The sequence below is a fragment of the Meles meles genome, chromosome 1, assembly GCF_922984935.1.
Source record: "Meles meles chromosome 1, mMelMel3.1 paternal haplotype, whole genome shotgun sequence".
Taxonomy (NCBI): domain Eukaryota; kingdom Metazoa; phylum Chordata; class Mammalia; order Carnivora; family Mustelidae; genus Meles; species Meles meles.
This window is the reverse complement of record NC_060066.1, coordinates 185,668,725-185,685,908: the sequence shown is the minus strand read 5'-3', so window position 1 is coordinate 185,685,908 and position 17,184 is coordinate 185,668,725. Positions and strand designations below refer to the sequence as shown.

At 41.5% G+C, this 17,184-nt stretch overlaps 1 protein-coding gene across 2 annotated transcripts; it reads left to right on the top strand.

Annotated features, from left to right (window-relative positions):
• The first annotated feature begins 965 nt into the window (after window positions 1-965).
• On the top strand, window positions 966-13,230 carry ZFP69B (ZFP69 zinc finger protein B). 2 transcript variants are annotated; one of them, XM_045998177.1, is made up of 6 exons: window positions 966-1,037; window positions 1,503-1,910; window positions 4,250-4,335; window positions 6,578-6,704; window positions 6,968-7,063; window positions 11,139-13,230. In XM_045998177.1, exons 2-6 carry the CDS (start codon window positions 1,784-1,786, stop codon window positions 12,302-12,304), a joined length of 1,602 nt encoding a protein of 533 aa, XP_045854133.1. In that variant the 5' UTR covers window positions 966-1,037; window positions 1,503-1,783; the 3' UTR covers window positions 12,305-13,230. The 2 variants fall into 2 exon arrangements, with proteins under 2 accessions (XP_045854133.1, XP_045854138.1); XM_045998182.1 differs by lacking the exon at window positions 6,968-7,063.
• The last annotated feature ends 3,954 nt before the right edge of the window (window positions 13,231-17,184 follow it).

Sequence of the window (17,184 nt, the reverse complement as noted above, 5' to 3'; positions counted from 1 at the left end):
AGGACACTAATCCTGTGGGACACGGGCCCCACACTTATGGCTTCATTTAATCATAATTACTTCCTCACTCCACATACAACTACACGAGGGGTTTAGGGCTTCAACATACGAAATTGCAGAGGTGGGTGGGGAGACACAAAGATTCAGTCTACAACAGCTAGCAAGTATATAGGTTCATTTTATTTTCTAAATTTTTTATAAGCTACTGATATAGAAGTGTTTTTGGAATGATATACTCCTATTTTGTCGAGGAGACAAAACTCACCAATAAAAGTGCATTAGAGTATAATCATTTTTGCAGAGAATACATAAAAATGCATGAAAAAACATGGTGTGTGTGTGTGTGTGTGTGTGTGTGTGTGTGTAAATCTGCACCAAATGTTAGCAATGCTTATCTCTGCTTGATGAGATTCTAGGTAATAATTGTTTTTCTTTTGAGTATTTTCTGGCATTTCAGAAATACAAGGAAAGCAATTAACATAAGAATTTATTGAGGGCAGCACAAAAAACGACCTGATCACGGTATTCTTTTAGTAAGACACGGGATTCCATTCCATTCTCAGTCTTTTCCACGTACAGATGAAGTAAAAGCACTATGGAATCGTTTATAGCCACGTTGTTCGGACAAAAAAGTGATACAGATGTTTCCCTTTTGTCAAAGGTTTCCAATCTCCCCATGGAAACATTCACTTGCCTCCAGCCGGCCGAGGGCAGACGGCTCTATTCAGTAGATTGGGTGGGGACAAGAGCACCGGCTCCCTCTCCTTCCGCAGGAGTGGGGCTGCGTCCCCCGAGGTGGGGATGTGGAGTAGCAGCGAGCCTGGAGTGACGGAGCGACCGGGCCGCCGGGCGAGCGTCCCGGGAGGCGCAGCGAGTCGGAGACTGTCCCGGAGGACGCTGGGAACCACGCGCGGAGGCCGCTGCCGCGCATGCGCACCGGCCACGGCTGCGCTGCGTGGGAGCATCTCCGAGCTGTGCGGAGGGCTGCCGGCCCCGGGGCGAGGGAGCAAGGGCAAGCGGGGCGAGCGGACCACGGGGTGAGCGGGGGATTGTGCGGAGTCTGGGGCGGGGGCCACGGAAGTGCGGTCCGCCGTGGCGCGTGGTGCGCCCAGCGGCCCGGGGTCGCGCCCAAAGGCTGCGAGGTCCAGGCTTGGAGAAAGCCTTATTCTCTCCGCTGCGGGAGGAAGAGACGGGATTGCAGGGGTTCCGTGATTTGCCACGGCCAAGCAAGGCAAAGGAGCTGGGATTCAAACCCAGCGCCTTTGGGATTCTAAATCTCAAGACTAGTTTAAACATAACTACCTACAACAAAGAACTGGGCTTTCGTCATCTCTTTGTGCTTCACGACACCAGCACAGGAATTTGGACCGCGTGGGCTGCGTAGACGCACCATCTCCCTGTATCTTTCGTGAAAAATATTCGCTGATTGGTGTAAGTTCTAGAATTCTGACTGTGCGACTCAGCTTTCTAGATGCTTTTGCTGACTGATATTTTCTGTCCAGTATCCCCAGGGGGCTGCTTAGAAACCTGGAGCCTCCAGCTACCTGCTGAGGAGAGGGATGGAGCTCAAGACGAGATGGTCCTTGCGAGCCTAGACATTAAAAGGTTCAGACTCCGGATTTTGGTACTGTATGTTCCCTGGGTGTGCGAGAGTGGAGGACTCCAGCACAACTGTGAAGCCCGAGGTCCCAGCAGTTTGCTTACCCAAAGTGGCCAACCCAGATAGGACCTTCTGAGTTGTGGGCTGAGGCAGAGAGCCCCAGGAAGGAGTACTGAAGTCATCATGCTACAGCAGCGCCTGATCACCCTGCCCACGGAGGCCAGCACCTGGGTGAAGCTGCGCCATCCAAAGAAGGCCAAGGAGGGGGCGCCCCTGTGGGAGGACGTGACTAAGATGTTTGAAGGAGAAGGTGAGAATAGACTGTATGGCGGGAAGCAGGAAAGGCAGCGTCCTCTAATGTGAGAAGGAAGGTAGAGAGCTGAGCAGAAGCATTCTTTGGGGAGGCAATTGGGTAAAAAAGGTCTCTGGAGTTCTTGATTATGGCTCCTGGCCTGGGGTTTTCCTGAATAGTAGTGGTCAGTTCAACCTGACCCCATGATCTAAGTGTCATGACTGTATATGTTATTTCTTTTCATTTTCCCCATGGGCGTATGAGGCAGGGAAGACTTGCCTAATTTTCTTTATTTTACAGTGGGGAAATTTGAATCAAATGAGAGACCTGTCCAGGCACTTGGTGGCTTGGTCAGAAGTAGAAGGCAGCAGGGAAAGTACCAGGTGAGCCTGGAGTATCTTGTGCTAGAAAGTGAGGAAGAGTGCCAAGACTAATGGACGTGTATCAGCAGGATGGCAAGTTTGGACAAACTTGGGGCTGTTCACTATCCAGATTGATTGTAACACCTTGAATAAATAAAATTCCTGATGACACTTAAAATAGAGAAAGGGGAAAGACTCATTTACCAACAGTGGTGGTGATTCATACACTGATTTCTTACTTTGAAAATAAATTATTATGGGAATGAAGAATGCATTTACCTTGGATTTTAGATCATTTTCTGTTGCTGAGGGAAAGCTTTTTACAGAAAATATCTGCCAATAAAAAGAGTAGAAGGAACGATAGACTATTTTGCTATAAATGAACTAATTGAAAAGCTAATGGGGAACAGGGCATTCCCAGGGTGCCAAAGTATTGCCCCCATGAATTACTTGCTAAAGGAAAGAACATTCTTTTCCAATGGCGATATCTGGTGGTTACTGTTTTTGTTTTTGTTTTTAAGATTTTTATTTATTTACTTGAGAGGAAGAGGAAGAAGCAGGAATAAGGAGCAGGGCTCGATCCCAGGACCCTGGGATCATGACCTGAACCAAAGGCAAATGCTTAACCAACTGAGCCACCCAGGTGCCCGTGGTGGTCACTGTCCTTAACTAAGTGTGTCAATGGTGTCACAGTTTTTGTCTTCTGGGTAGTGTAATATAAAGCACATGGTATCACTCATGAAGAATTCCTGCCAAAATATTTAACCCAATCCTAAATTGAGCTTAAAGCCTGAACTTCTGTTTTAAAGAAAATACAGAGGAAAATACAGGGGATAAAGAAGTAAGGTAAACGCTAGCACAGTCAGACTGCTGGTCTCTCAAAAAGCCAATGTCAAGAAAGAAGGGGGAAGTCCTATTCTAGAGAGAACACAGATACTACCACTTTGAATGTATGACCCTTGCTTGGCTCCTGGGTTGGAATCAACACGGAATAAAAGATAGTTTGAGGAGAGTTGAGGAAATCGGAATATGAATTGTTAATTTGCTTAGGTATGATGAATGGTATTATGGTTATGCAGAAGATCCTTATTTGAAGTATTTAGGGATGATGTATCATGATGTCTGCAACTTTGAAATGTTTCAAAAAAATAGATAAATGAAGCAAATATGGCAAATGTTGACAATCATTGAATACAGGTGGTGGATATATGGGTGTTCAATATTGATGATAAAAAGTGGTGAAAAAAATACAAGGACAACAATTCATTTGCCTTAATTCCTAGTTCATATTTCTAGTACCTCAAATGCAGTCAGTATTGGAAATCTAGCAGCCTGGCAGCATGTTATGCTTAACACGTTAGCAGATAGGGAAAAAAATGAATCAGATATTTTCTACCCATATATTCATACTAATATCCAATTGAGGGAGATAATTATATAAATAAATAAAACAGGTATCTGAGATGGATATCCAAGTAGAGATAAAAACTAACTTTGTAAGAGTTTAGGGAAGAGGAAGCTTTCTTCACATTAAGAGTGTTTGAGAAAACTTCACCTGAACCGGTCCAGAAGGATGTCTCAGTTTTTCACCAAGTAAGAGGTATGTTCAAAGAACAGTGATTGGGGCTATAGGGGTGGGGGTGTCCAGTGGATGAAGAAGGGTAGAGAAGCAACGATGGACTGGTTGTGGAGGATCTTGAAATCTATGCCAACGTATTTGGATTTTTCTTATCAGTAGGGAAACTTTGAGGATTTTTGAGCAGAGGAGTGGCCAAGTAGATCTGTGCTTTTGGACCATTGTTGACCCTTGGGGAGTAGTAATGCTCAAAGCTGTGCACTGTAGCTCCTTTTCATTAAGGAGGCTTCAGCCTGCTCTGAGTTGCTGTAAATATCCCTCCCTGTGAGTGTTTTGGGAGAAGAGCCACGTTCAGCATGTCTGCAAGTTGTTTTTCTATTTGGGGAGATGTAAACCTCACGACTCTTTTCCTTTCTCAGTTTTGCTCTCTCAGGATGCTAATGAGACCCAGGGAGAAAGTTTCAAGGATCAAGTCACCTCCAGGCCCTCAACAGTGGAATCTCAGGTGAGTTGGATTTTCTTGTCACTTTCTTGAAATTGTTTCTCAGCTTTTAAGAGCCCTGGACTTTGATTTTCTTTGGCTCAACTTGCTGGATTGGATTTTCTTAGCATGTTCTAAACCAGGCCACATTAATCGTTTCACAGGTAATTTTCCCACCAATAGTAGAAGGTTCCTCATAATAGGAGGTTCATCATAATAGAAAGTTCCTCAGGAACCTTCTTGTTTCAAGCACACTTCTTGTCATTTATCCAACACATTTAAAAGTCATGGGGGATGGGCTAGATGGGGGTTGGGGATTAAGGAGGGCACTTGTTATGATGAGCATTGGGTGTTATTTGTAAGTGAGGAATCATTAAATTCTACTCCTGAAACCAATATTACACTATATTCAACTATATTCTAACTAGAATTTAAATAAAAATTTGAAAAATGAAAATAAAAAATAAAAATCATGTTGGGGTGTGTGTGTGTGCGTGCATGCATGTGAAGGTAATGTAGCTCTTGCCCTAAAATGTGTGTGTAAAATTGTGTGATGTAGTTCTTGCCCTGAAACCTCACAGGTGTCATCCAGGGGAAGGACAAACATTGTAAAACATTCTTTAATTTAAATTCAATTAGCCTTGGGGCGCCTGGGTGGCTCAGTGGGTTAAGGCTCTACCTTTGGCTCAGGTCATAATCTCAGAGTCCTGGGATTGAGCCCTGAGTTGGGTTCGCTGCTCAGCTTGGAGCCTACTTCCTCCTCTCTCTCTGCCTGCCTCTCTGCCTACTTGTGATCTCTGTCAAATAAATACATAAAATCTTAAAAAAAAAATTCAATTAGCCAACATATAGTACATTGTTAGTTTCAGATATAAAACATTTTAAGTAACATTTAAAAATTAACAGAATGCAGTTCTGACATTCTTGGAGATGTATACTCTTCATTAATGACCTTTAAGAGAGGATCTCTGGTCGGGGCGCCTGGGTGGCTCAGTGGGTTAAGCCGCTGCCTTTGGCTCAGGTCATGATCTCAGGGTCCTGGGATCGAGCCCCGCATCGGGCTCTCTGCTCTGCAGGGAGCCTGCTTCCTCCTCTCTCTCTGCCTGCCTCTCTGCCTACTTGTGATCTCTCTCTCTGTCAAATAAATAAATAAAATCTTAAAAAAAAAAAAAAAGAGAGAGGATCTCTGGTCATGTTTTGGAGCAGAATTGTAGATGAAAAGGGAAATAAGTAGAGAAGTTACTGGCAGGTCATGAAGGGCACTACATAGGCTGACCAGAAAAGGAAGGAAAACTTCTAAGAGCAGTTTAGTAGCATCTGTGTATCATAAACGAGCTGATTAGAGAATGACTGGCACTGGCAATGAGCACAGCTCTCTACTGTCAAACCCCAGAATCATAGAGAAACTCAAGAAAAATTAGAGATTAATCAGAGAAAATCGATATAGAAGGAGAGATTCTTAGAGAACAGAAGACTTTTATATATGATATGATCTTAGTTTCCAAAATAACATGGTATAGGGTTTAATCCCATATCTTCAACGTTCTTCAAATTCAGCTTTCTAATTGGTTCAATATGCATGCTGTTGCCAGCCCAAGAAGCCTCAAATGCCTTCCAGACTTTCTTATAATACATAAAAAGCATTAGAGTCATTGTTATACTTAAGGAATGTGTTATTATCTTTGCCTTCTGGCGTCTGGATTCTCTTTGCATTTGATAATATTTTTAAAAATAACCGTAAAATGGTTAATTTGTATAGATTGTACATGAGAGACTCTTGTACTTTACAACATGGTATCTACTTTGGTCAAGTCTTCCTTACTAGGTAGAATTCATGCTCCCTCCAGAAATGTGCTGTTCTCACATACTTTTCTTACTAACAGAAATACCCAGCTAATGATATTTTACCCATGCTGAAATGTTCTCATTTTAACCAATTCTCTCGGCCCACCAAAGGTCCCTGTCATCTTTTGTGACCTCAGCCTCTTTTGAACTCTCCCCTTCCTCAAATATTCCTGATCTTTATTGTCCTTAATCCAAATGATCATATACTGCTCTGAGACCTTCTTTAATAGTTCACGAGTATTTTTCCTTCAGCCAAATGATAAGCTGCAGAAGACAATTTATAAGCTTGCTGCATTGTGTTGTAACTTCCCAACCAAGTTTCAGCCAACCAAGTTTCAGGAGGGTGTCCAAGAAAACTTGGCTAGAATCTCTTAGTGTGTAGGCAATATTAGAACTGAAAAGGACATATTTGATGTTCTAGGGACTGTTGACCTTCAAGGACATATCGGTGGACTTCACCCAGGAGGAGTGGGGGCAACTGGCCCCTGCTCACCGGAATCTGTACCGGGAGGTGATGCTGGAGAACTATGGGAACCTGGTATCAGTAGGTAAGGATGAGTTCCCTTTATCACTAGAACTTGCCTGTTGGAAGAAAATCTTTGTTTCTAACCAAACTGCTGTGCTTGGGCTTTGGGTTGTGATATAGGTTTCTAGTTCCTTTTAAACAGCAAGTCAGGATTGCTCTGGTCTATTCTGCCTTGGTCTTTCTACTCTACCCTCTCAGCAGGCCTGAATAATAAAGAGTTCTCTTGAAATTCTTGGGATGGCTCTTTGACCTCAGCACATGCAGTGTTTTCTTCTTCATGAGCAGGATATCAGCTCTCCAAACCTGGTTTGATTTCCCAGTTGGAGAAGGGAGAAGAGCCATGGCTGATCGAGAGAGAGATATCAGGAAGTCCAAGTTCAGGTAAGAGCAAGGCAGATGGGGCCTTTGTCATGTTTGCTGGAGAGCTCTACTGAAGCCTTCTCCAGGCTGTGGGAGAGACCATGCCATCTGGATGGGACCCACAAGAAACCTGATTACCATCTGCACTTGCCTCTTCTTGTTAATTTCTCTAGAGTAGGGGAGGAAAGAGATGCCTTTCTCATCAGGGTTGGTTTGCTTGAGTAATTCTCCTGACCCGACGTTCATGATTTTCTTGCTTTCTCCAGAATTCCAGACCTTGCCATGATCATAGCTTCCTTCTCCTGTCTATTCAGGTATTCATGGATCTCCTCTCATTAAGTACAGCACCTTTCACCAGATTCTCGTGTCATTTTATCATAGATCTCTCTCACAATTCCATTTAAAATTTTTCCCTGAATCTTATTCTGTAATCATAGTTTCAATCAGAATTTTAAATTTGTGTAGTTTAACTTTTTATTTCAGATAACTTAGGACTCTGGGGAAAATCCCCACAGAAGTCCTTCCTACCAAATCAATACCTTTTAGCAGCCTTCTTCATCTAAGAACAGTAATAACGACAGCTGTTCATCCAGCTGGCCTCCATGAGTCCTGTGCATACGTTAGTCACATCTTACAGAGGAGGAAAAGAAGGCCCACAGGTTAAGAAATGTGTCCAGCGTCCTTAGGTACTGGTCAGTGAAATTGGTATTTGAATTTGAATCCTCCTAACTCCACAGTCTTGTTCTTATGACTCTATTCTCCACAGCAGCACTGGGTTCATAGATCTCGCCACCTTCTTGATATCTGTCCTTTCCTCCACCAGCCAGTTTAATAATTTTTATCTCCTCTATCTCTTCCGTTGCCTTTTCAGTGCTTCTCATCAATATCCTTTTTAATGCAGATACATCATTTCCACCTCCGTTAGGATAGGCTAAATAAACTACTGTAGCAGGTAGACTCTAAAATGTGGCTTCAATGAAATAGGAATTTCTGGCTCATACACTGGTCTGGGGGAACTGGGGAAGCCCATGGACATTTCTTTTGGACCTCGCACATCAGGGATTGAGATGTCTTCCACATGTGGCTGCACCATCCCCAAGGGCCTCCTCCCCATCTAAGCATAGCCAGGAGCAGAGTGAGAGCACACAGGAGCCCACCTGGGAGGTTTTTATGGGCCAGCCTGGAGTGGTTCACATGACTTTTAATCTGAGTCACTTACGGGAGAAAACTTTGTCCCTTCACTCAAATCAGAATCAAGGAAGATTGGGGAAATATAGTGTAGTTTTGTGTCCAGAAAGGGGAAGAACAGATTTTGGTGGATATCCAGCAGTGTCTGCCACAATCCCTGAGGGGCCTCTGTCTTTTATGCTGTTATTCTATATCTGCACAGATGCCCACAGATACATCGTGGTGGTTTTAGTTGTTCCTTGACACCTATATTTTCCGTGTTTCCATCTTTGTTTCATATATCCATATGAATATGATATTCCCACATATTCCCGGGATTTAGAACATCTCTATCTAGACGCACTGTTGTCACTTCAAGCCCAGTTCATCCGAAAACAGAGACAATCTTCTCTCTCAAGCAAGTTTCTCATCCTGACTCCTCCAGTTCTTTTAGTCTGAAAGACCAAAAGTCATGGTAACAGCAAGAATGTATCGTGTTTTTCTACTCTCAATGCTTCCTCATCTCTCATGCTTCTCTGATACTACCTGCTAGATCCATTTTTCCTTATCTTTAAAAAAATTTTTTTTTATTTTTAAAGATTTTATTTATTTATTTTTTGGGGGGTGGGTAGAAAGAGCACAAGCAGGCAGAGGGAGAAGCAGGTGCCCAGCTGAGCAAGAAGTCCAATGCAGGACTTAATCTGAGGACCCTGGGATAATGACCTGAGTCGAAGGCAGAGGCTTAACTAACTGAACCACCCAGGCGTCCCTTCCTCTCTTCATCTTTGTTGATGCAGTGCCAAGCCAAGTTCCCATCATCTCATGCCTATTACTAAGATTTTCAGTTGTATTTTTAATGTTTTATTATTTTTCTGAATCATTTTGAATGTTACTGTCAGGTTTGACCTCTTGAAATACATTTATCTTATTCTTACCCTGAAAAGTTGAGTGACTCCTTATTCCCTGTAATAGGTAATATAAACATCTCTACCTTCTTTTTTAAAAAAGATTTTATTTAATTTTTTTTTAAAATATGCATCTTTTTTTTAATATTTTATTTATTTATTTGACAGAGAGAGGTCACAGTAGGCAGAGAGGCAGGCAAAGAGAGAGGGTGAAACAGGCTCCCCACTGAGCAGAGAGCCCGATGCGGGGCTCAATCCCAGGACCCTGAGATCATGACCTGAGCCGAAGGCAGAGGCTTAAACCGCTGAGCCACCCAGGCGCCCCAAGATTTTATTTATTTATCTGAGAGAGGGAGTGTGAGTGCAAGCCGGGGGTGGGAGGGGCAGAGAAAGAAGGAAAGAGAGAATCTTAAGCAGACTCCATGCTGAGCATGGAGCCTGACACGGGGCTTGATTTCACAACCCTGAGATCATGACCTGAGCTGAAACCAGGAGTCAGATGCTTAACCAACCGAGTCACCCAGGCACCCCCCTCTCTATTCGCTTTTTCAGTCCACTCCAAGATTTACCCAGCTATTCTCAAGCACTTTGTACATGCTATTACTAAGGTGAGGTTAGAAATCCTGGGGAATAAGAGTTTGGTGTAAATAGGAGATATTGGTGGTTTAAGATGGCAGGGTCCAGAATGGATGAAAGGAAATAGAAAGAGAATAAAAACAAGAGAAACTCCCTCTTCCAAAAATATTGTCCCATATATACTATGGATAAACTATATAGTCTCTATCCTTCAAGATTTTACAGTATAAGGATGCCTGGGTATCTCAGTCAGTTAAGCATCTGCCTTCGACTCAGGTCATGATCCCAGGGTGCTGGGATCGAGTCCCACATTGGGCTCCTTGCTCAGCAAGGAACCTGCTTCTCCCTCTCCCTCTGCCTGTCACTCTCCCAGCTTGTGCTCTCTCCCACTCTCTCTCTCTCTGACAGATAAATAAAATCTTTACAAAAAAGATTTTACAGTAAGTTAATAATGTGTCACCTAAGAAGCCCATTTTTCATCTCATGTAGGTATAGGCAAGAATTATGAAGAGTGATAAAAATCAAATGAACTTACTGGGAAGGGCACCCACATCCACTGAGAGCGCACATACCCAGAACCCAGTAATTCCTCTATAGTAAATCCTATGAAATATTTACAGGAATGTAAACAAATGTTTGTATAATGATGACATGAAAAAGTAGAGACAACCTCAATATTTTTCAGTAAAGAAAAGTCAAATTATGCTATGTCCATCAGTGGAATATTTGAATGCATTGCACTTGTTTTAAAAAAATGAGATTAATCTAAATGTATAGACATGGAAGGGGTCCAATAAGATATAGTTGAATTAAAAAACAGATGCAGAAATAAATAAATACACACACACACACACACACACACCCCATGATCCCTTTTTGTACAAGTGTATGTTTGTGACCATACATATATAAAAATGCACACACTCACATGTGTTGGGAATATCTAAATGGACATATCCCAAAATCCTAAGAGACTAAGGAAATGGAGAGGAAATTGAGAGAGGCTATTCCTCCTATATTATTTAATGTTTTATGTAGAAAGATGAGATAAATACATGAAAAAAAATTTTTAAATAGAGAATATTTTGTCATAGAAATATGGACTTGAGATGATAATGGTGCTAGAATCCTGTGTTCCTTAATCTTATCTCTTATATTTACCCTTACAACAATGCTCTCTTCTTAGTGCACTTCCTTCTGGAATTCACATCGATGAACTCCTCCCAATTCCTAGAAATCACCTTACATACTCTGAAAGCTTCTTTCTTTTGACCATTTCTTCATTTCCTTTTATATTCGCTTTCTAGGAGGCAGAACTACCTTTGAAGATAGTCCAAGGTTTCTATGCTTAGTACATTTTCATTTTCACCCCTCCTATTCTCACTATGACCATTTATTTTTTAAAGTGCACTGAATATGGGTCAGTTCTATTTTGGGATTTCTTTCAGACTTGGAGAATAAAACAGAAACCAGGGAGTCAGCCTTAAAGAATGATATTTCATGGGAAGAATTACACCATGGCCTCATGAAGGAACAGTCCACGAGAGGAAGCACCTTATATTCAACACTGGGAAGAGTCTCCAAATGTGATAAAGAAAGCCACCAGGAAAACCAAGGAATGGGTGATGGGAAAACCCCCTTGACCCACAAGAAAACACTCACTCAGGAGAGAGGCCGAGAATCTAACAGATTTGAGAAAAGTATTAATGTGAGCTCAAAAGTTATTCCCAGACCAGAAGGTCCTCCAAGAAAAAGAGACCATAAGTATGATATATCTAGAAAGAGAAGTAGATACAATGTAGATTTGATCAATCATTCAAGGAGTTTCACAAGAATGAAAACCTTTGAATGTAATATTTGTGAAAAGATCTTCAAACAGCTCATTCACCTTACAGAACACATGAGAATTCATACTGGAGAGAAACCTTTCCGATGTAAAGAATGTGGAAAAGCCTTTAGCCAAAGTTCATCCCTTATTCCACATCAGAGAATCCATACTGGTGAGAAACCCTATGAATGTAAGGAATGTGGGAAAACCTTCAGACATCCATCATCTCTTACTCAGCATGTTAGAATCCATACTGGGGAGAAGCCCTATGAATGCGGCGTATGTGAGAAAGCATTCAGCCAGAGCATTGGGCTGATCCAGCATCTGAGAACTCATGTTAGAGAGAAACCTTTCACCTGCAAAGACTGTGGAAAAGCATTTTTCCAGATTAGACACCTTAGGCAACATGAGATTATTCATACGGGTGTGAAACCTTACATTTGTAATGTATGCAGTAAAACCTTCAGCCATAGCACGTACCTAACTCAACACCAGAGAACTCATACTGGGGAAAGACCCTATAAATGTAAGGAATGTGGGAAAGCCTTTAGCCAGAGAATTCATCTTTCTATTCATCAGAGAGTCCACACAGGAGTGAAACCTTATAAATGCAGTCATTGTGGGAAAGCCTTTAGGCATGATTCATCCTTTGCTAAACATCAGAGAATTCATACTGGAGAAAAACCTTACGACTGTAATGAATGTGGAAAAGCCTTCAGCTGTAGTTCATCACTTATTAGACATTGCAAAACACATTTAAGAAATACCTTCAGCAGTGATATGTGATATATGTTGAACATCAAAGAATCCTCATAATGGAACAAAAGTCTCTAAATCAGGTTTTCTGACTTTTGGATTTTAAGAAGCAATGATTTTTCTCTAAGGATTTGACCCAGTTTACAACTTTCTGTTTTGCTATGTTAAATAAACTACCTTTTACTAACATTGATACAGAAAAGAAAGGGCATTTTAATATTTGTAAATATAGGAAGGATGTAATCATTAGGAATAACACCCTTAACATTGAATTAAGTTAACTATGAAAATCTCCCAAATTTGTCTTTATTTTTCTCATTTCATTATGGGCCAGTGAAAAGTTCATTATTTGCAATTACTGATACTTGGATTGGCTTTTGAGAGTCACTATTTTAAATAGTCCTTAAATAATCAGAATAAAATTTGAAGTATAATTTTTTACTATAGCCCTTTATGCGGCTAGAAGAGGTATGAATAAAAATACTGATTGGCTCATTTCTAGAATAAATAGTGTTAAAGGAAGCTTTCTAGAATTGATAGACAACCTACTACACATGAAATACTGAAGTATATTTTATGGTTTCTTGTAGAGAATGGGCAAACTTTTCATAAAGGGCCAGAGAGTAAATATGTTAGGTATTGTGGGCCATATGAGCTCTGTCAGACCACTCATCCACCATGTTAGTGCAAAAACATCCAGAGAAACACATGAACCAGGGTATCTCAGCCGTGGCATTGCTGATATTTTAGGCCAGGTGTTTTGGGCAGCTGTCCTGTGCCCTACAGTCGGTTTAGCAGTATATCTGGCCACAAGTTGCCAGTCATAGATGCCATAGCTCCCCCCACCCCCCATTGTAACAACCAAAAATGTCTCCAGATGTCACAAGATGTGCTCTGGGGGTCAAGATTGTACTCACGAAGTATTTGAAAACCACTGACCTAAATGAATGGGTGTAGCTCTGTTTGAATAAACAATAAACTTTCTGTAAAAAACTGGTGTTTGGTTGCATTTAGCCTGAGAGCTGCAGTTTACCATTCCTGCTACACAGTACGTAAATAACTGTCCCTCCTTGCCCCCAAGTAAGCACAGCAAGAATAGTGATTGCTCATATAGGGGTGTTTATTTTTTAATCTGTTTTGCTGGCACTTTTGGTATGTCCTGCTATAATGTCATATTAAAACCTTAGTAATTTTATATAATTCCTGGAATAGTTCTAGTATTCAACCATATACTATAACCTGAGGAGGCTTCTCATCACTTATTTGACAAAGCTCCCCATGTGATTTGATGTACCAAATAAGCCTAATTAGTCAAAAAGACTTCATTTAGAAGTTGAATTTTGGGAAGTTTGTCTGAAATATCAGATTTTAAAGTACATTCCTAAGTAAGATTATAGATCATTTAAAAACTTAACTAACTGGGGCACCTGAGTGGCTCAGTTGGTTGAGTGTCTGACTTTTGGTTTCAGCTCAGGTCATGTCTTCAGGGTCATGAGATCAAGCCCTGTGGCAGGCTTCATGCTCAGTGGAGAGTCTACTTGAGGTTCTCTCTCATTCTCCCTCTGCCAGTTCTCCCATCGCTCACTTGCTCTCAAATCTTAGAAAAAAAAATAAATAATCTAGTTACTAAGGTGGCAATAAGATTCTAAAGATAAATGTCTTTTTATTTATTTCTTTTAATTTTTTTCAATGTTCTAAGACTCATTGTTTATGCATCACACCAAGTGTTCCATGCAATATGTGCCCTCCTTAATACCCACCACTAGACTCACCCAACCCCCTACTCCTTCCCCTCCAAAACCCTCAGTTTGTTTCTCAGAGTCCATAGTCTCTCATGGGTTTTCTCCCCCTCCCATTTCCCCCAACTTACTTCTCTACAACTCCCTGTGTTATTCCTTATGCTCCACAAGTAAGTGAAACCATATGATAATTGACTCTCTCTGCTTGACTTATTTCACTCAGCATAATCTCCATTTCCGTCTATGTTGATACAAAAGTTGGATATTCATCCTTTCTGATGGAGGCATAATACTCCATAGTGTGTATGGACCACATCTTCTTTAGCCATTCGTCTGTTGAAGGGCATCTTGGTTCTTTCCACAGTTTGGCAACTGTGGCCATTGCTACTATGAACATTGGGGTGTGGACTCTGAGGAACTAACTAAGGCTTTTGGAGGGGAGAGGGGTGGGAGGTTGGATGAGCCTAGGGGTGGGTATTGTGGAGGGCATGTATTGCAGGGAGCAGTGGGTGTGGTGCATACACAATGAATTCTGGAACACTGAAAAGAAATTTTAAAAATAAAAATTTTTAAAAAATACTGAATATTTTCCAAAATCATGTGAACTTATAAAACATTTGGGTTAGTTTTTATCTTTGAGTTTTAGAATGCCCAGCTCCTACAAGCACTTACTTTAAACCAACTAAATAAAGCTCTTTTATAAGTTAATTTTAGCAATACCACCCTGGGGTAGAGAAAATATCTCACATTTATAATATTGATGGACACACAAGTACACAAAATGCAAACAAAGTCTTAAAGGCCTAATTTCCAGATGTCTCCTTTTTGCAAAACAAATCTAGTGGTAAGATGAGATTATAATAGATGGATATATTCATTGGTCATTTTTCTCTGTATGTGGCCGAGCAGCATTATGAAAAAATGCCCAATTTTGGAGAATACAGCCCAAAGGTCTGCATGTGGGGTCAAATTGTCATTTCCCATTTTCCAATGAGAACATAACAAGTGTTATCCAAAGACACCAAAATATGCAACAACAAACCAACTGATGAGGCCCAACCTCTGTGAATGTTGATTCCTCCCCAAAAGTCAGGGCTTCACCGACCCAACCAAACAGCTTCCTCATCAACATTTTAGAAAAGGAGGCTAAGAGAGCCCAAACCCCCTATTTGGAGGCATCAGAATGGGAGGAAGAGATCTAAGATTTAAACCAAATGGGAGAAAGAAAGAAGCTCACATGCCCTCCATATAAAATACTCACCCAGAGACCTCTGTCCAAACCAAACCCCAAAATGTCTCCCTGCCACATGAGTTAAATTAAGCAGGAGATGCCCCGTAGGGTAGGGAGTGCCTGGGGGTGTTCCCCAGGACAAAGAATTTAGGCAAGGACTAGGACTCATCCTGTTACAGGCTGAGGGCCAATGAAACATACACAAATAGCTCCTCACCAAATTTGTAACCAAACCCAAGTTCATCCACCTAATGGATAGCAAAGACAATCAGGCATTGAGTATGCAGCGAGGAAAGGGTTATTCGAGAGGGGGCAAAACGAGAGGCACATTTCAAATCTGCCTCTCCCAGGAGAGTCCAGGAGATTTAAAGGCAAACAAAAAGGGTAAAAAGTTGCAGTTGCACACATAAATCTGCAGCTACAATTAGTCCCATTAACACATTGGTTACAGGTTTCACTAATTTTCTCAGAATACTGAAAATGTAATATTTACTCATGGTTGGTGTTTGGAGGGTGGGGGGGAGCACCAACCTGGACCATTCAGTATATAATACTATAGAGCTCAAATAATGTTTCACCCTCCTTCATTACAGGGAAACATAGAGGATGATTTTTGTTATCTTGAGTCTTCTTTGTGTGTGCTTTTACATAATTAGAATCATGGTTTACCTGCCTTTGGAACTGGAATTGTTTTTCACCGAATATTATGTTGTGCTCAGATCCTAAGCCTTCATAGCAGAGGGGTAGAGTTTGCATTCAGGAATCATAAAAATATGTGTTCAAATTCCAACTCTACCATCCCTAGCTTTGTGATCTTAGTCGAATTTCATCCTATTTTTTCATCTGTCAAGAGGCATTTGTAATAGACACCACACAACAGGTTTATTATGCTAGGTACACATAACCGCTCAAGCCCAGAAACTATTCATACTGCATTTTATGGCTTTCCTGCTGCTTCTTTTTAAAAAGATTTTTTTTATTTATTTGACAGAGAGAGATCACAAGTAGGCAGAGAGGCAGGCAGAGAGATAGGGGGAAGCAGGTTCCTGGAGGAGCAGAGAACCCCATGCGGGGCTCAATCCCAGGACCCTGAGATCATGACCTAAGCTGAAAGCAGAGGCTTAACCCACTGAGCCACCCAGGCACCCCAGCTTTTCTGTTTCTTATATAGAAAAACAAATGCTCATTTATGAAATCATAGAGATGTGTAAAGAAAATAAACATGACAGCACCCAGACAGATATACCAATGTTAAAACGATGTAAAAAGACAACGTTGTGGGGCGCCTGGGTGGCTGAGTCAGTTAAGTGTCTGACTCTTCGTTTTGGCTCATGTCCTGATATCAGGGTCATAGGACTGAGCCCTGTATTGGGATCCGTGCTCAGTGGAGAGTCTGCTTGTGATTCTTTCTCTCTCTCCCCCCACCTCCGCTCCTCCCCACTCTACTCACCATGTTCTCTCTTTTTCTCTGTCTAAAATAAATAAATCTTTAAAAAAAGACAACACCATATGATTTCGTTTACATAAATTATCAAAAGTAGTCCAGTTCATAGAAACATAAGGTAGAATGGCCGTTCCCAGAGACTTGGGGGAGTTCTTATGTAATGGGTATAGAGTTTCAGATTTTCAAAAGTCTGAAAAAGTTCTGGATGTCTGTTTTGCAATATGAATATAGTTAATGCTATGGAACTGTACACTTAAAAGTGGTTAAGATGATAACTTTTATGTTATGTGGTTTTTGTTTGTTTGTTTGTTTTAAAGATTTTATTTATTTATTTGACAGAGGGAGAGATCACAAGCAGGCAGAGAGGCAGGCAGAGAGAGGAAGAAGCAGGTTCCCCACAGAGCAGAGAGCCCGATGCCGGGCTCGATCCCAGGACCCTGGGATCATGGCCTGAGCCAAAGGCAGAGGCTTCAACCCACTGAGCCACCCAGGTGGC